Source organism: Myotis brandtii, unplaced genomic scaffold (genome assembly GCF_000412655.1).
Source record: "Myotis brandtii unplaced genomic scaffold, ASM41265v1 scaffold471, whole genome shotgun sequence".
NCBI lineage: Eukaryota > Metazoa > Chordata > Mammalia > Chiroptera > Vespertilionidae > Myotis > Myotis brandtii.
Window position 1 is genome coordinate 92,405 of NW_005367989.1, and position 22,336 is coordinate 114,740.

Consider the following 22,336-nt stretch of genomic DNA (forward strand, 5'->3'; position numbering starts at 1 on the left):
TAATGATACTTATTTTCCAATTTTGTTTGTGCAACACTAAGGTACTACTCTTAACGCAGACACCAGGCTTCCACCTGATTATTACAGAAACCTATCTTTTTAAAAATTTTAAACATTTATTTTATTTTTATTGGTTTCAGAGAGGAAGGGAGAGGGAGAGAGAGATAGAAACATCAATGATGAAAGAGGATCATTGATCGGCTGGCTCTTGCATGCCCCTCACTGGGTTGTGAGCTCCCAACCCGGGCATGTGCCCTGACTGGGAATCGAACCCTGACCTCCTGGTTCATAGGTTGACATTCAACCACTGAGTGACACCAGCCAACCTACAAAACTATCTTAAAATTTCTTCTTCTTCTTCTTTTTCAATCCTCACCTGAGGATATGTTGTTGTTTTTTTAAATTGATTTTTAGAGAGAGATAGAGATAGAGATATTCATTTGTTGTTCCACTTATTTATGCATTCATTGGTTGATTTTTGTATGTGTCCTGATGAGGGATCAGACCGTGACCTCCTAGTTCATAGGTCGATGCTCAACCACTGAGCTATGCTAGCCGGGAAAGACTTCTCAATATTTGAAATACCTACTTCTTCAGGAACGATGTTTCTCTGAGAAAGATAGAGATCTGAAATGAGGAAAGCATGGATTATTCAGGAAGCTCCCAAGAGAGATAGCCGACCTTTTCATTTATACTTCGGTGCTCCAATTCTAATAGTAGGAATAACACAATTAGGAAAGGTGCTCCAAAATTGTCTCTGACCCTAGCAGAAGTCATAAATGAGCTTAGCTGGCATAGCTCAGTGGTTGAGTGTCTACCTATGAACCAGGAGGTCATGGTTCGATTCCCAATCAGGGCACATGCCCAGATTGCAGGCTTGATCCTCAGTAGGGGGCGTGCAGGAGGCAGCCCATGGATAATTCTTTCTCATCTTTGATGGTTCTATCTCTTTCTCCCTCTCCCTTCCTCTCTCTGAAATCAATAAACACATATTTTTAAAAGGTCATAAATGACACCACATCTGCTCAGGGGGTACAATAAACTAGTTTATTTATTTAATTATTTTTAAAAATATATTTTATTGAATTTTTACAGAGTAGAAGGGAGAGGGATAGAGAGTTAGAAACATCGATGAGAGAGATCGATCAGCTGCCTCCTGCACGCCCCCCAGTAGGGATGTGCCCGCAACCAAGGTACATGCCCTTGACCGGAATCGAACCTGGGACCCTTCAGTCTGCAGGCCAACGCTCTATCCACTGAGCCAAACCGGTTCGGCAAACTAGTTTATTTTAAAGTTTCATGGTGGTTATAGATGATTACGTGGCCTCCAGAACTATGAGAAATAAATGCTTGCTCACAGGCACACAGTCTGTGGTGTTCTGTCATAGCAGTGCAAACAGACTAAAACAGTACCTGTCCAAATGTAGGGAGGCCGTTTTGGAACCTTCTTGATTCAGTATCTTCTATCCCTCAACCCCTGCCTGGTGGATCTGCTCCAAAATATTTAGAAACTCGAATGAAGATAATTTTGAATATCTGGGTATCATGGAGGCAAGAACTAATCATATAATCCAATTTGGCATGAAGGGATTAAGATCAGAATAGCTAGAGGGCCAGGCCACCCCTCCCTAAGGTGGTCCAAGAGGTGGGGTTAATTAGAAGTACATACCCTGGGCCTTTTCTGACTTCTTCCAAGTCCTTTTGAGCTTGCCCCTATTCTGAATCAGGAAGGAGCAGTTCAGAACAAGGAGACAAGGCCTCACAGCAATGATCCATGGTGGACCGTGTCTGGAAATTTTTACTTTCCACTGATGTTTTACATGGAAGAGGAGCAGGAGGAGCGCATCTTTGGTGAGTGGCCTTTGCCCACACTCCCTCCCCCATCCCTTTCTTCTGGGCTTCCAGTCCCAGGTCTCTACCCCGAATGCCCTCCCCCTCCCCTGGCACCTGCTGGGCGCCTGGCACCCACTGCTGGTACTTCACGAATTCCTCCTTGGGCTTGGCTCGCAGGCCGCCTGGATGCAGACCTCCTCTGCACAGAGGTGCACAGCCACACCCTCATCCAGCTGGAGGGGTGGTTCACAGCCACAGGCCAGATTCGCGTCACTGTAGTCCAGTGATGGCGAACCTATGACACGCGAACTCCTTTGTTTGGTTGATTTTTCTTTGTTAAATGGCATTTAAATATATAAAATAAATACCAAAAATATAAATCTTTGTTTTACTATGGTTGCAAATATAAAAAAGTTTCTATATGTGACACGGCACCAGAGTTAAGTTAGGGTTTTTCAAAATGCTGGCATGCCGAGTTCAAAAGGTTCGCCATCACTGCTGTAGTCAGACCTCCCCAGGCCAGGAAGTGGCTGTTCCTCATGATCTGGAGCATGGAGAGTGGGGACCCTGACATGCAGGCCCAAGGTAGGTGTCCTTGGCTGATTGTGGCTGAGGGCCTGATGGCGGGGCTGCGTGGTGTCTTGGTCTCTTTAAGAATCACTTGGGCCCCGCTGGCGTGGTTTAGTGGTTGAGTGTCAACCTAATAACCAGGAGGTTACAGTTTGATTCCCGGTCAGGGCACATGCATGTGTTGTGGGCTCGATCCCCAGTGTGAGGGATGCAGGAGGTAGCTGATCAATGATTCTCTCTCATCATTGATGTTTCTCTTTCTCTCCCCTTCTCCATTCTACTCTGAAATCAATAAAAAGAAAAAAGAACCACTTGGGTGGCTGGGAATCAGGTGTTCCTTGGAGCCCTTGGGAAGTGGGGGCCTAGAGCCAAGCTACCTTCGTGGGATGGGGCAGCCAGGAAGGCCCAGACCGGGGTAACACTCCTCAGTGTTCCCGTGGGGTCCTGCCCTGCCCTGGGGTCTCAGTTGTGGATTCTGCCTCACCAGGACTCTCTTGCAGGCCTTGAGCTGCTGCAGCGCGTCCGGAGCCAGCCGCTGACAGAGGAGGACCTGGCAGTGCCCCTGGGATGCAGCTGCACCCCCCCGCCCTGACTTTGCCAGCCTGGATGGGCAGGCCTTCCCCTGATTAGTTGGTTGGTTCTTCTGGATTTTGTTAGATTTCACTCTGTCAGAAATAAAAGCCTGATCTGCCCAAGGCAGTTGAGATGGGAGGGAAAGTTTTGCTTAGCCATTGCTGAGAAAGATGTGAAGGGCATTGACTGAAGTTTGAATTGGTAGCCTAACCCTGTGTCAGGCCTTCTAGGCGTATATTTGAGACATGTCTCCTAAATGTAAGAAAGTGTTCTTTGGATAAAGATATCCAATAAAATAAGAGACTCAATGTGCAAGGTTTTTTTTAAAAAAAAATATATATTTTATTGATTTTTTACAGAGAGGAAGGGAGAGAGATAGAGAGTTAGAAACATCGATGAGAGAGAAACATTGATCAGCTGCCTCCTGCACATCTCCTACTGGGGATGTGCCCGCAACTAAGGTACATGCCCTTGACCGGAATCGAACCTGGGACCTTTCAGTCCACAGGCCGATGCTCTATCCACTAAGCCAAACCAGTTTTGGCTGTGCAAGGTCTTTTGATGTGCTGTCCTCTTTCCTTTGGATAACTCTTGTGGCCCAGCAGGGACTCTGGGCAGGCCCAGTGCTGACATCTGGGGAGCCAGGGTGTGCCGCCTGTGCAGCCTCTGGAAACAGGGCGGAAATGGACTATGAAACAGAAAAGACAGCTTCTTCACCAACAACTTCTCTCAGACTCAGAGACTGGTCAGGCTGCTCTGAGTTAAAAACGGGGGCTTCTAGAAAAGAAGGGACCCTCCTAGGGTCCTCAGGAGCCCCCTATACCTTAAAAGACAGACAAATGAGAGAAGAAAGGTATGGGGAGGGTTGTGTCTAGATGGAGACAGAAAGTGGTCCCACCCCAACTGCCTGGGGAAGCAGGCAGCCTGGTGAACGTGGGTACCCAAGCATTGTCCCGACTGCCAGAAGTTTGGGGGAAGTGGGACTGGGAAGGGTTGTTTTTTTTTTTCCTGGAGCAAAGGATCCTGAGGTTCCCTCAAGCTATGAATAAATTGATTAGTAAGGCTTGCTAAATCTCTGTTCTAGAACTTCCCTGAATGCCAAATGCACATTTGGATCTCTTTACCCAAGATTGTGGCAAGCTACACGTGTCCTCACTTGAACTCTTCTCTTGAGCCTTCTCCAGCAGCCAGCATCTCACAATGAGCTATTATAGTATTCCAGGTGCGAGAAGATGGTGACTTGGACTACAGTGCAGGGCTGTGGTGAAAGTGCTACGAAATGTTTGAATTTGAAATATAGTTTTGAAGCCAGCAAAATTTGTTAATTTCATGTGTTTTTTTTTGTCCAGTTATTAAACAAAAGTTAGATGAGGTTCATGGTAGAGAAATACTCATGAATTTGCCTGGAAGAAAACCAAACTATACTATTCTTCTTCTTTTTTTAATCCATTGATTTTTAGAGAGAGTGGAAGAGAGAGGGAAAGACAGAGAGAAATATCGATGTGAGAGAAACACATTGATTGGTTGCTTCCTGCACGAGCCCGACCAGGGCCCGGGCCGGGGAGGAGCCTGCAACCGAGGTACATGCCCTTGACGGGAATCAAACCCAGGAGTGACCCTTTGGTCTGCAAGCCGATGCTCTCTCCACTAAGCCAAACTGGCTAGGGCATAAACCATACTGTTCTTAAAAGGAATATCATGCTTACTTCCTAATTAATAATTTAAAGATTAATGGCTCAAAGTGGAGGGAAAACTTCTCATTTTGTAAAGACACTTACAAAAAAACTATTTTCTCCCTCAATTAAGTTTCATATCAAGAATTGTCCTGTTGTGGAGTATAATGAACAACATAAACTGATGAACAAAGCAAATACAGAGACATAAAAGCATCAAACAGACCGTCAAACCTCAGAGGGAAGGCAGGGGAAGGTGAGAGGGAGGGTAAGAGAGCAACCAGACTTGTCAAAACCAATGAACACAGACACGAGGGGGGTGAGAGCATGTGTTGGGGGGGCGGGAATGGTGGGGGAGAGGTCAATGGGGGAAAAAGACATATGTAATACTTTCAATGATAAAGAATTTAAGTAAATAATAAAAAAAAGAATTGTCCTGGCCAGGTAGCTCAGTTGGTTAGAGAATTGTCCCGGTACGACAAGATTGTGTGTTTGATCCCCAGTCAGGGGACATACAAGAAGCAACCAATGCATACATAAATAAATGGAACAATAAATCAATGTTTTTCTCTCTCCAAACAATAAAAAAAGTTATCAAATTAACATTCTGCTTTCTTGGAGCTGTAATTCTGATCTTTAAATCCCATCACCAAAGATTGCTGTGTGGGCACAACTCAGGCATTAAGGTAGGAGTTAATATCTCAAACAGTGGAGTGAGACTACATGCATTTAAATCTTAGCTCTACCACTAAATAGCTTTACAATCTTGGGCAAGTTACTGACTTCTCAGTACATTTATTTTCTCACCTAATAGTAGCTACCTCTAACTATACAGGTATAATAAATATATATATATTTTGCCTATATCTGTTCACTGGCTTTCTTCTAACAGGATTATAGTTTTATAGGCCTCTGCCTAGTTTCAAAGGCAAGGAGGAGGGTCTCTTATTGGCTTAAGCCAATCCGGGCATACACCTGGTGACCGTTACCAGGTTCAGGAATAAGCACGTGACCTGTATTAGTCTAATCAGGTGTCAGAAGCGGGTTTATATTTCACTGTTGGGTAAAGGACTCCCCACCTCCTCCTCTGTGAGATGAGATCAAAGAGTTACATGGAACCAGTTGCCACTGGCATCCTGCTTGTGAACAGGGAGAGGAACCACCAGTATATACTGCTGACAAGGAGGAAAACAGAGAAGGAGCCTGGAACCTTGATGATATAATTGAGCAAGCTGTACTCTGCCTGGAACCACCCTACCGCTGGCCTTCAGTTATATCAGATAATAGAATATCTTTATGTTTAAGGTTGTTTCAGCCAGCATTTTTATATACCTGCAACCAAATGCGTCCTAACGGAAACATTACCTGTGGTAATGTGAGGATTAAGTGAGATAATACCTAGGAAGCATTATTGGCATGATACTGGACAGTCTCTAAGCGTGGATTGTTATTCTAAAGTCTGGGATCCAAAGACTCTGTAGTCTGGCTCTGGCTATGGGCCTGGCATTAGTAGGTTATAAAGAAAAATGGGGACAGTAATGTGTTACAGGGCTCAGGGACAGGGGAAGGGAAACTAGCACCTTCTCTTCTTTGGAACCTGCAGTGAAGTTGAGAGAAGTTAGTCCTCTCAGTGAATGGACAAAGTCTAGGCATGGGTGTCATCTATGGGGTCTGAGCCAATTGTGTTTGATGGAGAGAGATGGAGGCCAAAGAGGCTGAGGCCTAGGTGGGGGTGGGGAGGCTGCCCTCTCAAGTCCTGTAGAAACACAATTACTTGTTATTTGCATTAATTTTCTCCCAGGCTCTTTTTTTTTGACTTTTAGTTTCTTTATTGATTAGGGTATTACATATGTGTCCTTATCCCCCTATTACCTCCCCCCCCCCACTCATGCCCTCACCCCCCTGTTGTCTGTGTCCATTGGTTAGGCTTATATGCATGCTCTCTCATTTTATTTTTAAATGTATTTTTTATTGATTTCAGAGAAGAAGGGAGAGAAAGAGAGAAATAGAAACATCAATGATGAGAGAGAATAATTGGTTAGCTGCCTCCTGCACTCCCCACACTGGGGATCCAGCCCACAACCTGGATATGTGCCCTGATTGGTAATCATACTGTGACCTCTTGGTTCATAGATCAATGCTCAACCACTGAGCCACACCGGGTCAGGGCCCCTTTAGAAAAGTACAAAGAGCTTTGGGAAAAGTAACAGATCAAATATATGACCGTATGAGTGAAGCTGGATGATCACTCTCCACTTGACTGAAAAGCTGCTGATATTGCAGGTTGGAAGTTTCTGAAAGCTGAGTAAAAGGCTCAGAGAAACCAAGACACTTTCATTCATTCAACATTATTGAGTGCCCACTGCATGGTGTAAGACGGCCAATATTATAATGCCAGTGAGATGTCCCTGCTCTTAAGTGGTTTCAATTGTGGCACCTGACTTTGGGCCCAAGTGAAGACATTTAGAGGTGATGTTCAGGAGGGAAATCTGGGCAGGGGATATGTGCCTGGTGAGGTTGGCTGGCATTACTAGTTGAGATCATAGATAAGACCACCTGGGGGAGAGCGAGAAGGGTTGGGAGAAAAGGGGAGAGGTTGATGATGGAACCTGTGGGAACACTGACAGTCAAATGATGAAAAAAAATGAGGAGATTCGAAAAATGAATAAAGATGATGGAGCCAGAAAGGTAGGAGGCAAACTGAGAAGCAGTTTTAAGAGCGGTTGTAGTGTCCACCACCTCAGAAAGGCCAGAAGGGATGCTGATGGCATGTGTTCATTGAAACTTGCTGAATGTAAGGATTGAACCTCAAGTCACTGTAGCTTTAGTAATTGCTTATTGTATTAGTTTAGATGCTAGCACTGCATGTGCTGTGCATATTCTGATTTTATAAAGCTGAACTGCACAGTCTCTTTCGTTGTTGTCAATTGTGGTTTATTATTAGCAGTGACAATAAAGTTGTGCTCTTGCCTGAAAAAAAAAATTTCTAGAAGCTCATGGGGAGCTCAGAGCAGTTGTTCTGGGGTGTTGGGGAGGCACGGGTCTGACTGCCTTGTGCTGATTAGGGGATGGATGCTGTGGAAATGGAAAGCCCTTATGTAATTTATCTAATGCGCAGTTTGGTTCTAACAGTGCGATGGAGAGTGAAATACAGAGGACAGTAAATTCTCAAGCATCGCTGGTAATATGGGAGAAGCTTACTCATGTTTATGAGGAAAAAGAGTGAGAGCGAGAAGCTGGAGATATGGGGAAGGAGAGGATAATGGACAACCTTGGGGATCCAGAGCTGAACAGTCTTCCTTTTTTTCTCCCTAAATATATCTTTTATTGATTTTAGAGAGGAAGGGAGAGAGAGAGAGAGATAGAAACATCAATGATGAGAAAGAATCATCCACTGACTGCCTGCTGCACACCCCCTACTGGGGACCAGGCCTGACACCCAGGCATGTGCCCTGACTGGGAATGAAACCTTGACCTCCTGGTTCATAGGTTGATGCTCAACCACTGAGCCATGCAGAACAGCAGGACAGTCTTCCTTTAAAGGCAAGGAGTTCCCATCTGGAGTGACAAAGGCCCCACCACCACTCCCGTGGTGGGATCTCTGGTAACGGGAGGTGGTGTTGCAGCATCACCCAGAGGGCTCAAGTGAGGAGCTTCAGAGATGCTCAAAAGCATCTATAATCTGGAATGTGTGTGGTGTGATGTTCTCATTACTCACATGATGGCAAGTGGCACCCTGAGCTATAGCAATGGAAAGAAAAGTGTGACTACCTAGTTACTTGGGGTCACAGGCATGGCTGGGGTTGACAATCCAGGAAGGTAGTCACAGCAGTGTAGGCAAAGGGGAAGGAATGGAAGAAGCAGCAATGAATGGAGAGATGAACATTACTAACGATAAGAAAAAAAGCATATTGGTGACAAAGTGAAAAAGTAGTTGTAGGTTGTGACAGTGTATGGGAACGCTGCTAGGGGACCCGCAAGTCTATCTTAGAGCATGCTGATTGTAAACTGGTCAACAAAATTATGATAGAAACTAGAGGCCTGATGCACAAAATTTGTGCAAGAGTAGGCCTTCCTTTCCCGGCTGCTGACACCCAGAACCCCAGTTTCCTTCCAGCAGCCAGCAGGCACCGAGGATCTGGGCTTCCCTTGCAGCCCAGCTTTGTCCAGAAAGATGGAAGGATGTCTGGAAGGACATCTGGTCTAATTAGCATATTATGCTTTTATTATTATAGATGAAGTGCCTCATGTGAATGGGCAAAGAGGAGTATATCATTCCCATGTGCCTTTGGATTTTCCATTTATTTATTTACTAGAGGCCTGGTGCACAAAATTCGTGCATAGGCGTGTGTGTGTGTGTGTGTGAGTGTGTGTGTGTCCCTCAGCCCAGCCTGCACCCTCTCCAATCTGGGATCTCTCTCACAATCCAGGACTGCTGGCTCCCAACTGCTCTCTTGTCTGCCTGCCTGATTGCCACTAACCACTTCTGCCTGCCAGCCTGATCACTCCCTAACCACTCCCCTGCCAGCCTGACTGACGCCTAACTGCTCCCCTGCTGGCCCGATTGCCCCTAACTGCCCTCCCCTGCAGGCCTGGTTCCCCCCAACTGTCCTCCCCTGCAGGCCTGGTCCCCCCAGCTGCCCTCCTCTGCAGGCCTGGGCCCCCCCAACTATCCTCCCCTGCAGGCCCAGTCACCCCTAACTGCCCTCCCCTGCTGGCCTGGTTCCCCCCAACTGCCCTCCCCTGCCGGCCATCTCGTGGTGGCTATCTTTGACCACATGGGGGTGGCCATCTTGTGTGTTGGAGTGATGGTCAATTTGCATATTACTGCTTTATTATATAGGATTTAGAAAAAAAATTCCATTCATCAGTTTTGTGGTGCTGTGATATCCAGGGCAGTGCATAAAACCTATGGTTTAAACAATGTGTTTGATGAATTTCTGCTTTGAAATGTAGTAAAAACTTCAATAACTTGGAATTAGGTAGGCATTAGGGTGAATTACTTATTGTAATTAGTGAAAATTTAAAAATTTTTAAAGAAATGATTTTTACTGTACTAGATTCTGGAGGCAGTTAAAAACAGGCTAATAAAACTGGTCCCTTGAAGGTCTGGGAGCCAGTATTTATCAATGGTTAGGGCAGAATAATTGTCCTAAGTATATTTTGTTTCTAAATGGTGGGGGTGACAAGTACTGCTGAAGTAGTTCAAAGGCGTTTGGAAGGGTTTACACTTTTACGTTGGTTAAGCAGCATGTTCCATGCAGTTTTATTTTCACTGGTTTCTCCGGGAGGTGGTAGAACAGGCACATACTTTTTCTGACCTCTTTTAGAGCCATGATGGGAAGGCCCCTCATGTTATCCTCATTCTTCTTCCTACTGTCTAACACGCCTCTGTTAGGGCTTTGTTGCTGTGTATTACAGGGTTCTAACTTTCTGAGCCTCCGCTAAGATCATTCCCTTGGAATTAACCATGGACACGTAGTGCAAAATCGCTAGTGGAACAGAAAGAATGGGGATTTTTTTTAGGGAAGAAGGAAGAGATTCCTTTTGGAGCAGAAGCCCTCCCCTGGTAAGGCAGAGCGGGGTGGGTGCTTAGAATGGTAATTGTGAGTAGCCAGGGGCTGGGGCATTTGGGCACTGCCTGGTCACCACTTCCTATCACTTGCTGAGCAAGCCCTTTTATCATAGTTAACGTGAAGCCCACATGCACTAGTATCTGAGTTTTGATATATGAAACAAAAAAATAAAATCAATGGCAAATTATTTTTTTTAATAAAACCCTCAAAAATATTTTCAAGCCTCTCTCCCTCACAAATTACCAATGATGTCTTCAGCCACCCTGCGGAAATTTAATTTTTGTATGTTAGCATCAAATTTGTATACGGCCAGTTTGGTTGACTGGGACCAGTCAGGTCAGAACCCACCAATTAGTTCCAGAGAAAGACAGTCACATTAGATGTTTATTGACATCTTTTTAATGTTTTACTTTAAAACAAATAATCCCAGTAAAAGAGAGCAAAGGAAATGACATTTTCATGGTAGCTTGAAATGGATATGGTATTCCTGACTTATTTGTTTTCAGGAAACAGACAATTGCATTGTCGTACATGACTTTTAGAACTGCTCACGTAAATGCACGTACTTATATTAAATTAAGTTTCTCTTACAAAAACACAACCAAGTCATTTTAAGGCAAAAAAAAAATCAGCTTTTGGGGAGATAAGGTAATATTGTGGTATTTTCAGAAGTGATCCATTAATTTAGTTGCTCTTGTGTCCATATTCCTTACAGTTTTGCTTTGCAAATGGGCAAGAGAATTAGTCACTTTGTGCCTGGTGTCCTCCTCTCTCTCAGACTTGTTTTACCTGCGGATTAAGAACTTTCAGAATTGCTGAGTCGATGGGAGGTGAGAAAGGCACCCTTGAGCAGGAGATAATGACTAAAAAACTCAATAAAGTGTCTCCCTTTAAACAAAACTTGCAATCTACATATATTAACTTAGTTAAACACAATGCAAACATTTAGATCAGACACAGAACATCTTTTAGTTAACCTCATATAAGGGATGTTTGCAATGAAGTGTTAGCTTGATCAGCCCTGCATGTTGAAGAAGGCAGACAGACTGGAGCTGAGAAAGCATGTGGTTACTCAGTGCTCAGCGAAACTGTGCTTCTAGACACCATTTGGGATTGTCCAATGGGACTCTGCTAGGTATAAACGGGAGACCCCTCCGAACTCCCCAGAGAGACACACAACAGACAGACCCTACATTTTCCACACCACACAACTATCTTTGAATATCCAGTAATTTTTTTTTTTGTGCTAGAGTTAAGATAGACACAATATGGTCATGGCTTCAATGTACAACAGTTTCTCATAACATGGTTCATTGCATTTTGCTATGATTAAGACCTCAGTGATATTTGTAGGTTTTGTTTCTGAATCTTCTATCTTCAGCAATGCTGGATGAACTGTGCTGTGTTTGAAGCCCAAGGAGGGGTCCCCAATACATTCAGAATTCCTGCTGCCAGTGGGGTTTGACCCAGGACAGAGTGTGTCCAAGAATCAGCGCTGCCTGAAAATTGCTGCCTCCTCCCGCTTCCTCCAAGTATATGGAGATGTCTGGCTTTAGGTCAGTGGAGGTGTGTGTGCGTGCGTGTATTTGTGTGTGCGTGCAACCTCCTCCAGAGGGTGTATCACAACTTCAGGTTGAGTAGAGACATGGGTCAATGAAAAATTGCATTGGATAATTGACTAAGAGTCTATGTTTCAAAAATGAAAATAATTGCTTTAAAAGTTTGGCAAAATCCTTTTAGCTGGAGTGTAAAATTAGACTCTACCTTCAGTGTGTCTCCAGCGGCAGAGAAGATTCTGAATGATACACTCCAGGGGAATGTGCTAGAACTTGGGCAGGCAAGAAGAGGAAGCTTTCAAAATGTCGGTGTCTATCAAAAGGGACAGGGACTTTAAAAGGTTGGGAAGCACATTTTAGGTGGAGAAGTGGTTTCCTTGGGGTTGGAGGCTGGGTAAGGCTAGTGAAGTTCAGAAGCAAAATAGTGGCAGAGAATTGACAAGCAGTTACTGGAGAAGAAAAGTAAGGAGGGAGTCAGAGGTGGAGAAAGCAGGTTGTGAGAGAGAACTGGGGGATTTCAGGGCCTCCTCTTGCCTTTGGCTACCCAGTTGATATCCTTGCTCATTCTTTGGGCTGCTGGAGTTTTTCAGCAGGCAGCACTATTTGTGGGGGGTTGGGTGGGATGGGGTTAGGAGGAGGAGGCCTTTAAAAATGTCCTTTGTGGCTAGAGTTGAAGTGAATTGAGTGCTATCTTGCTTCTCCTTGCTTTTCGAAGACCATTACCTTGGCTGAAGTTCTGCGGGTCTGAGATCAGTAGACTGGTTTCTAACAAGTTGTCAGCATTGCTTGCTTTCTGGTAAATACATGTTCTATTTTATTTCTCTTGGGCTTTTTGTGGTCCTGTTATATGATGAAGTGTTTTGATTTGCAGACCCTGCCAGTGTTACCTGGCTTTTCTAACTATAAATGCTTATACTGTACCAGGAAACCGAACCAATAATTTCAGATTTGGGACAATATTCTTGGGGAGAATAGAAAATGTTCACTATAAGAAGTAAAGGAGGTTTCGTTTTAGCCGTTCATATGTAAATGTACTACATAATAGCAAAAAACATTCAGGGCATATTAAAAAATAAATACCTTGCAAAATTCTCTGTTTATATATAAGAATAAGATGTTTAGGTAGTTGAATTTCTTAGTAGTATTCATTTTCTAAAAAAAAAAAAAAAAAATTGAGTTCTTTTATTTTGGTATTTTTCTCTCCCTCTCATTGCCCTTTGAGGGGAAGTCACTTTCTTGAACTTCACTGACTTCCCAGTGTTGTGTCTCGGTTCTTCTCAGGCCTTCCCCATCTCAGTCTCACTCCCATGTCTCAGTCCCTGGGATCCTGCCTGTGAACCAGCTTAGTGGGAACGGCTTCTCACACTTCCCCTTTCTGTGGGCAGCATTGCCAAGTCTGGGCAGGCGCCATTGCGGAGAGCTCAGCCCAACCACACCGGCCATCCTACTGGTCAGCATTTCCTTTGTTTGGGTAGAAGTTGACAACTTATAAAGTTGATTCCAGCCATTAGAGGAATATGTTTCCATAACGTCAAAAGTGTCAAATAGTCAGTCTATTTGCCCCACTGGCCCTGAATTTCATGATTTGTACATTTTCTAATTGAAGAACATTCTCATCATAAAGAACAACATGAAAGTGATGTGCAAAATTGCTTGCCACAGCAGTAAATCGCCAAAAGCACACATACTGACATTCAAAGTACATTAATAATAATATGACTGAATAAGGAATGGGTTGGCAACTATATATCTTGAAATAAGCAGCCATTTCTACTGTTCCCAAATTCTGCTTTACTTGGTACCTTGCTAGCAGCTGTTGATGAGTGCCATTGTGTTTAAATATACATTATGGCCTAATTTTGAAAATATAGTTTGCATTTAATCGCAAAGCAGAAATGGCTGAAATTTGAAGGTGTTTACTCCCATAATTTCAAAATAGAGAGTCAAAATCTTCTAAGTGGCCTAATTTTCATACATCCCACAGCATTAGCAGTGTTTGGTTTCTCAGGATTATTAACTCAAGGTACGTTACTAAATGAGCGGGTTAATGTTGATGTACCTCGGAATTTCAGCCATCCCTAAACATGCATTTTCATGCAATTAAAAGATAATGGGCTTATAAACTGCCTTTCATGTTCTTCCTGATTCTTGCAAATTCAACTTTAGAAGGGCTTTCGAAATAGTTCATGCAATGATATGTATGGCTAAAGGAACTGCTATGCCTAGAAAGAAGACGAACTTATTTCAGTTTGACGTGAGGCAAGCTGAGGGCATCTGTACTTTCTCCGGCCTTACAAATGCTCTGAGATGATTGAGACCTTCCAGTCCTTAGTGAGTCTGACGCAAAAGCAGTTTCCCTGGCAGGCTGCGGCGCGGCATCGAAAGCGTCTGTCTCCGCCTCTTCCGAACCCACCTCTTCATCAGTTATAAACAATCTGGATTCCCTCCATTTGGGGTAAAAATCTTGGCTGCTTCTGGAGCCACTTGACTCGCTCCCCGAAAGCTGGATATTCAGCTCCTCTGTGGACCTGACCAGGTTTTGTACAGACAAAGATTTGCCCAAGTCCTTGGGCGCCACTGGGTGGACGGACAACAGAGTTTCTCCTCCCATGTCAAAGCTCTTCCTCAGAGAACGGTCCCTGGTCAGATTTGACTGTGCAACCTGAACATTTTCCTTGGAGGCAACAAGGCAGGCGGTGACATCAGGAATGCTCTCCTGTAAGCCTGTGGGGCTTGGGTGCAGGGTCTCTGGCCTGGGCGGGTGCTTGATGGCTGGGAGAGGAGGCGGGATCTGTAAAGTTGCTGGGGCTGCTGGCTTAGGGGCCGCATTTATTTGGTTTGCAATGTTGTTGGTGGCCACCACCGAGGAGCCATCGCTTTGACTCAGTGGCACCTGTGTTGCTTGACTGTGCATAGTGGGGCTCAGCGCGTAGAAAGTCTGAGCACTGAACTCATTTGGCGTCAGAATAAACTGCAGGCCTCGAGAGATGTTGGCACTAGCTGATCTGGTTAGGCAGCCACTGTTCTGGGCGGAGCTGGACAGGTCTTTGCTGTCCACGGGGCTGTGATAGTCAGATGTCTGTTCACATTCAAACGGTGGGATCTGGAATGAGGCCAAAGCGAGGGCTGAGGCGGAGCCTTTCCGGAGGACCTGCTGGTATATGTCTAGCAGGCAGTCCAGCTTGGACTCAATGGACTGTACCTGCAAATGGGGGAAATGGCCACAGATGAGTATAACTGTTACTAAGACAGGGCTTCACCTTTAGAATTAAAAAAATGAAACCATTGTGTGCCAATTCAGTAAAATATAGAGTTTAAGGATAATGCAGACCTGATAGTTATTACCATTTTATTTTATTTTAAATTTTTTTGATTTAGTACCATTTTGCAACGTCATGTCTAGCAGTGCTGGGGCCAAGGGAGGACTTAGGAGAGGGTTGCTTTGGCCTCTTTGTAATCTTCATTGGCACCCCTCTCCCTCAGTTCTTTAAAATGGACAATTGATATTCTCCAAACCCATGTAATCACTGTACAGATGCAACTTCACAACTGCCCAGCCCAGTCAGGTTGCCTTTCCCAAGCCTCTTCTGTGGAACTCTACTGCAGTATAGTAAGGAACTTATTCTTATTCTATAATAAAATCAAGACCTTAAATAGAAATCTAGGTGATTCTGAATTGAAACATAAAGACACAGAATGCTTCAGAATTAATACCTGAAATATTTATGATTAAATTGGGGTAGCAATTTGATTTCTGGAAAATGGTCTTTGTAGTGATAATGATTTTTTTTTTTTTACAGAGTGACCTAAAAGAGAGACAATAAGAATAACCAAAACACAAATAAAAAATAGATTTTTTTAATCTTAGTGTTGAAAATCTACAATTGCTTCCTGTGTGATGAGGTGAGATTTTCTGTTCCTTATATGGAAGTCCAAGTGTTTAGAGAATTCTGTCTATGCACAAAGAAAATTTCATTTCATTCGTTCTTTCTTGATTTACCTTTCAAAATATATTAATCACTAAAATACATCCAATTGCCAAATCCAGTTTTTATTTTAAAAAATTCTCGCTAAAATTTTAACCAATATTGTTCAGTTGTACCTGTTTTTCAACCTTGACCACCCGGCCGAGCATACTGAGGTCATCTGTGGTCTCATGTTCTGCCGTTATTTTCTCTCGGCTCTTCTTATCTGATGTGATTTGCCCTTTTCCAAGAATTTGATCAACACTAGCAGAGAAAGAGGACATCTGATTATGAGTACTGAAGATGGAGGTTGCCCTAGGCCAGAATGAAGTGTTTTGAAAAGAAAAATTCAATACAATTATCTTTAATTTATGTAAGTGAAATAAAAATGAACTTGTTTCAGTTGATGCGCTTTATTTTCTTAACATGAGAATTACATAAAATATTAATTTTCTTATTATTCTGGTCCAGGATGAAATCACTTAAGGGTGATCTTCTGGAGGCAAAATTGCCTTAAACTACAAATTACAGAGTGACCTAAAAGAGGTCACTTGTCTGTTTTCATCTTTGACCAAGTATTTCCAAAATTAACTACTTAAGCTATTACAATATCATAATTATGATGATTTCACATTAATAGATTACTCAATGAACATTTGTTGTTCATCTGATATGTGAAAGATAAGCAGATAAAAAAGCTACTGTAATTCTATTTGGAAAATATACTCTACACGAGTTAGATACTCTAGTTCTGAAAATTCGGTAGCAGTTCAACTTGATAAAAAAACCCCTTAAGAGCCACAGATAGTTGTAGTAAAGGACTTGGAAGACTGCTACCACGTAGGCAAAGCTTGTCACATGACCACAGGATGAGTTAAAACCATTTCCAAGGGGACTTGATCACCCTAACTGGGAATTACAGTACTTTCCTATTTTGTGTGTTTTAGAACTGAATTACCAGGAGGACCGACTCAACTTCCCGGTTTACTTTGTCTGCATAGAAATACAGGCAGTGCCTACCTTCTGTCATGGCATCTAATCTATTAAACTCCAAGCTCAAAAGAATGGGGTCATTACTTTATTAATATCTGGATGCCCACAGCACGTGGCACACATTACATGCTCAATAATTATCTGCTAAAAGAATGAATGAATGAACAAATTGTAATTTTTTTTTTGTAACTGATTGACAGGTGTTTTACTAAGGGTCTAGTTTATATCCCTTACCCTGGGCTAAGTGCGCTGTGGGCATATAAGCCAATGTTTCAGACTCAGTCCTTGTATTTTAAGACTGTTTCATCACAAATGCTGGTAATTTGTGCCTAAGAGTGAAGCAAAATCCTTAAAAAATGGAATTGACTAAATATTTTGCCTTCAAGATAACACAATTAGACACATAGAGTTGGAATAACATGTTGAACTAATTTCTTCTAATCACTCAATAAGATGCTCACTGGAAAAACAGTGTGTATCTAGTATTTACAGGACGTGAAGGAAGGGAAGGGCCCAGTCTTAATCACAAGGAAGGAGAACAAACTTGCAACCAGGAAACAATACAAGAACCAGCCAGTCATTTTTCAGTCTTGACTCTGGCACAGTATACCGAAATTCCGAGTGCTTTTATTCCCATAGTGGACTTTATTTTTTTGCTAATCCTCACCCAAGGATATTTTTCCATTAATTTTTAGAGAGAGTGGAAGGGAGAGGGAAAGACAGAGAGAAACATTGATGTGAGACAGACACATCGATTGGTTGCCTCCTGCACACACCCCGACCAGGGCCGGGGAACCTGCAACCAAGGTATGTGCCCTTGACTGGAATTGAACCCAGGACCTTTCAGTTCGAGGGCCGACCCTCTTTCCACTGAGCCAAACTGGCTAGGGCTCCGTAGTGGACCTTAAATGCTTTGGGAGGTCAGAGTAGGGAAAGGTATTTTTGTGGGCTGTATAGTCAGGTAAAGCCAAAGAGGAAAACTAGTTTATTCCTGAAGGATGGTTAGGATTTAGATAATAACAAAACAACAGCAGCAGCAATGATAATTCAGATGGCATCAGAACAGCCATTAACATTTATTGAGCACTCATTTACTGTGTGTTTAATTAATTCGATCCTCGTGACAACCCTAAGAGGCAAGTACTAACATTATTCCCATTTTGTTGTTGTTGTTAATCCTCACTCGATATTTTTCCATGATTTTTTTAGACAGAGTGGAAGGGAGGGGGAGAGACACACAGAGAGAAACATCAATGTGAGAGAGACACATCCATTGGTTGCCTCCTGCGTGCACCCTGACCAGCGCTGGGGATTGAGCCTGCAACCGAGGTACATGTCCTTGACCAGAATCGAATCTGGGATCTTTTAATACTTGAACCAATGCTCTATCCACTGAGTCAAACTGTTTAGGGCAATCCTTATTTAAAAAAATATGTTTTTATTGATTTCTAAGAGAGGAAGGAAGAGGGAGAGACAGATAGAAATATTAATGAGAGAGAAGCACTGATTGGCTGCCTCCTTCACGTCTCCTACTGGGGACCAAGCCTGAAACCCGGGGATGTGCTCTGACGGGGGAATTGAACCGGCGACCTCCAGGTGCATGGGTCGATGCTCAACCACTGAGGCACACGAGCCGGGCACATTATCCCCATTTTTACAGATAAGGAAACTGAGACACTGTATCATTGAAGGCTTCTAATACCCGATTTACATCCTTAAATAAAATCTATGCTAAAAGTAAGGCCCAGTTCCCCACTAAAATGAATTAGAACTATGGAATTTAAAAGTTTTCTCTTCTACAGAGTTCCTCCCAGATAGTTTCTGTGCCTTTCCTTTACAACAATAACATTTTCATTGCTCACCGTGTTTGAAGGCTCTTAATTCTACACAACATGTCCAGGTGACCAGCAGAATATTGTTCAATTACATCTTTTACATCATATGGGCGTAATGTTTCTTTAAACTTCCGTTTTGCAACATGAAATTTCATTATCCTGTAAGAGCAACAAATGACACATTGTAAAGTAAGTTACAAAAATAGCATACTAGTAAAATGTAAGAAACTCTGGGGGGAAAAAGTCATGCACCAAATTATTTTAGACTCCTATGAAAATGCAATATGAAAGCCTGAGATTACAGTGGACAATTTCAGAATATCTCATATGGGGCAAACCACTTACAGTAGAAAAACACACTAAAAAGAGATTATTTTGGAAGTGTTGCACCTTTATATTGTACCTTTTTAATGTTCATTGAAACCCTGATTTAAAATTAAGGTCAAAATGCAATTCTCCCTTTTCCATGTGATCCCCAGAAGTCCAAGATATAGCACTTACTGATTGCACCCCTTATGAAATATAAAAATTGTTAAAATGGTCTTTTATGTAACGAAATTCATTTTAAAAATACATTTTAATTCATTTCAGAGAGGAAGGGAAAGGGAGAGAGAGATAGGAACATCAATAATGAGAGAGAATCCTTGATTAGCTACCTTCTGCACGCCCCCTACTGGGGATGGAGCCCACAACCTGGGCATGTGCCCCGACTGGGAATTGAATCTGCAACCTCTTGGTGCATGGGACGATGCTCTACCAACTGAACCATACTGGCCAGGGCATGAGATTTTTTTTTTTATTACTATGCCACCCCCATGTTTTAAAACAATATTTTATCAATGCATTCCATGATGCCATAAATAGCTAAGCTGCATAAGATAACCAGTGCTTGCAATAACTTGGTATAATTCCTGAAGAAAGCAAAGAAACAATGGTTGAATGAGTCTGTGCAGCCTTATTGCCGGTAAATGTTAAGTCTTGGTGTTTTATCAACTATTAAGTGGCTCATAGACTCCCATTATCACATTCAGGCCAGGAATCAATCAAGGAGGCTCTATGAACCAAAATTTATTCTCCCTTGGTGGAAAGAGGGAAGATGAGGAACAAATGAGTTTAAACAGAAAATCCTCATTACCTATCCTATGTGAAAGCCAATTGCAAGGAATCCAAATTACTTTATTGGTTAAAAAGCCCCCAACTCTCTTGTAATTGTATTAACTTCAAATTAATTGTATCCTAATTAATCCTGAACCATCTATTCATAATATATATGGTTTTCTTAAATTCAGGTATACTTGTAATTGACATACTATATTAGTTTCAGGTATGCAACAGAATGATTTGATATTTAAATATACTGTTTTACAAAATTATCACTACAGCGAGTCTAGTTAATATCCATCCCCATTCATAATATCCATAAGAATATGAACATCCAGGAATGTCCATAATATTCTTTCTCTCTCTACCATATTTTCGCCACCAATCTCTTCTTTAGTTAGGATAGGTTTTTGTTTGCAAAGACATTTAAACAACGTTATCAGCAGAAAGTAAATAAAATCTGTTTTTAATGTAACCTCTTAGTATTTAGCTTCGGTTCACAATTTTGTTGATCAGCATTTAGGTTTGATTGGGGCTCAGCCTCCTATATTGAAAAACTGGGAAAAAATAGTGCAATACGTAACCCGTGAAATTTTCCGCCCTGAGTGACCATTTTAAACATATCTGTTTCCTCACACTAGATTGTCAGCTGCATGAAAGCAGGATGGGCCTCTTATTCAACCCAGTGCTTAATAAAGGTTAGCGACTGTTACTACCCCAGCTATGACTGTTACTACGCCTGTTCTTCAACACTATCCTCAGGGCTTAGCACAGTTCCTGATACACAGTGGAAAGAAACATTTATTGAATAAAAGGATTAAGGAAAGAAAGAGAAAAACAAAAGATCCTCTGATAAGATTTAAAATAAAGACAAAAACAACAACAACAACAACAAAACAACCCAGAAGAAAAGCTAATCTAACAGCCCAGAAACCATTTTTGCTTCTCTTCAATGGTGCCTGGGTGGGCAGGAAAAAGGGAAAATCTTTTTTATGTGCCCGTAGGTGTTTTTTTGGTTGTCACTGTTTGTGTTTTCAATATTATTACCACTTGTTATGTGAAATATTTTATATGTCTTACGTTTAACAGCACTTGATAAGATATTTTTAGCTCCCCTCTTTATAAAATTTATTTTTAATCTGTATTCTTGAAAGTATTACATATGTCTTCTCTTTTTCCCCATTGATCCCTTTCAGCCCGCCCCCGCCCCTGCCCCCAGGCCTTCACCACCCTGTTGTCTGTGTACATGGGTTATGCACACTGTGAGCTCCCGTTTATATTAGGGAAACTGAGGTTCAGAGAACTTAATTGACTTGGCCCCAAACTAGAGCCAGCAGGAGGCAAAGCCAGGATCCCACCCAGATCTGTCTGGTTCTCACCTCACATCACCTCTTAATCTCTCACGGCATCGATTCTGGAGATGTTGAGTTAACTGCGATCTTTGGCAGCTTTTGTTGCCCGTGGTGGCAGAAGCCGCCCGACATGCAGAGGGGCAAGCTTTGACACAATCAGTGCATCTGCTCTGGCTGTAGCTCAGGCATTTGGGGCCAGTGGGGTGTGTGCACTGCACCTCCAAACTGAATTCCCTGTTTTGCGCTAATGGGGACCTGCCCTTGTTTCCTGGTAGAGAGTTGTGTGAGTTTGATATCATAACTTGTCTCCAAGTTGTGCATTGCTTTTTTCTTTTCCTTTCACAAATGTTTTAAGAGAAAGAACAATCTGAAGGCATTCAACAGGCAGTGTTACACTCCAGCCCTCGGTCATATTTTAAGCAAAACTTAAACAATTTCATTTTTATTTACACAATCTACACTAATAAAAGAGAAACATGGTAATTAGCGTACGACCGCTACCCTTCCCATTGGCTAATCAGCATATCCTTATGCAAATTAACTGTCAGCCAAGATGGCGGCCGGCAGCCAGGCAGCTGGAAGCGAACATGAGGCTTGCTTGCTCCAGTGACTGCAGACTCCAACGTTCCCCGCCTGACTTGCCGGCCTCTGAGTTGCAACTCTAAGCAACTATGTACTATGTTGCAAATAAGAAGCTAAACAAAACCCCAGAAACCAGCTTTCAGCCTGCCGGGATCTCAGAGCTGAAGTTATACATTGTCTCGATTATAGAACGGCAAACAAACCAGATACGAAGCCTCAGAGCTAGAGCCAGAGCTAAAGCTGGCCCAGAATAAAATAAAAAAAGAGAAAAAAAAGGAGCGGTTGGGAGCTTCAGTCAACAACCGCCAGCCTGAAAGCAGCCCTCAGCCCCTCACCCAGACTGGCCAGGCACCCCAGTGGGGACCCCCACCCTGAAGGGTGTGTGACCAGCTGCAAACAGCCATCATCCCCTCATCCAGGCTGGCCAGGCACCCCAGTGGGGACCCCCACCCTGATCCAGGACACCCTTCAGGGCAAACCAGCCGGCCCCCAGGCCTCTATCCTATATAGTAAAAGGGTAATATGCCTCCCAGCACCGGGATCAGCGGAGCCGCGAGGCCTCTTGGCACCAGATCAGCGTGACAGGGGGCAGCGCCCAAACCCCCTGATCGCCCTGCAGCTCTGTGTGTGACAGGGGGCGGGGCCACAACCTCCCTATCCGCCCTGCTCTGTTCGTGACAGGGGAAGGCACCCCAACCCCCTGATCAGCCCTGCTCTGTGCATGACA

At 43.1% G+C, this 22,336-nt stretch overlaps 1 protein-coding gene across 1 annotated transcript in view; it reads right to left on the minus strand.

Moving 5' to 3' along the window:
* Positions 1 to 11,445: 11,445 nt before the first annotated feature.
* The window catches only part of KCNQ5 (potassium channel, voltage gated KQT-like subfamily Q, member 5), a 188,203-nt gene continuing 177,312 nt past the window's right edge, over positions 11,446 to 22,336 (minus strand). Inside the window, exons 12-14 of the mRNA XM_005875873.2 lie at positions 18,602 to 18,733; positions 15,884 to 16,010; positions 11,446 to 14,983 (exon numbers count right to left, since the gene is read on the minus strand). Coding sequence (XP_005875935.1) covers positions 14,021 to 14,983; positions 15,884 to 16,010; positions 18,602 to 18,733 — 1,222 coding nt within the window. The 3' untranslated portion in view covers positions 11,446 to 14,020. The remainder of the gene's footprint in view (positions 14,984 to 15,883; positions 16,011 to 18,601; positions 18,734 to 22,336) is intronic.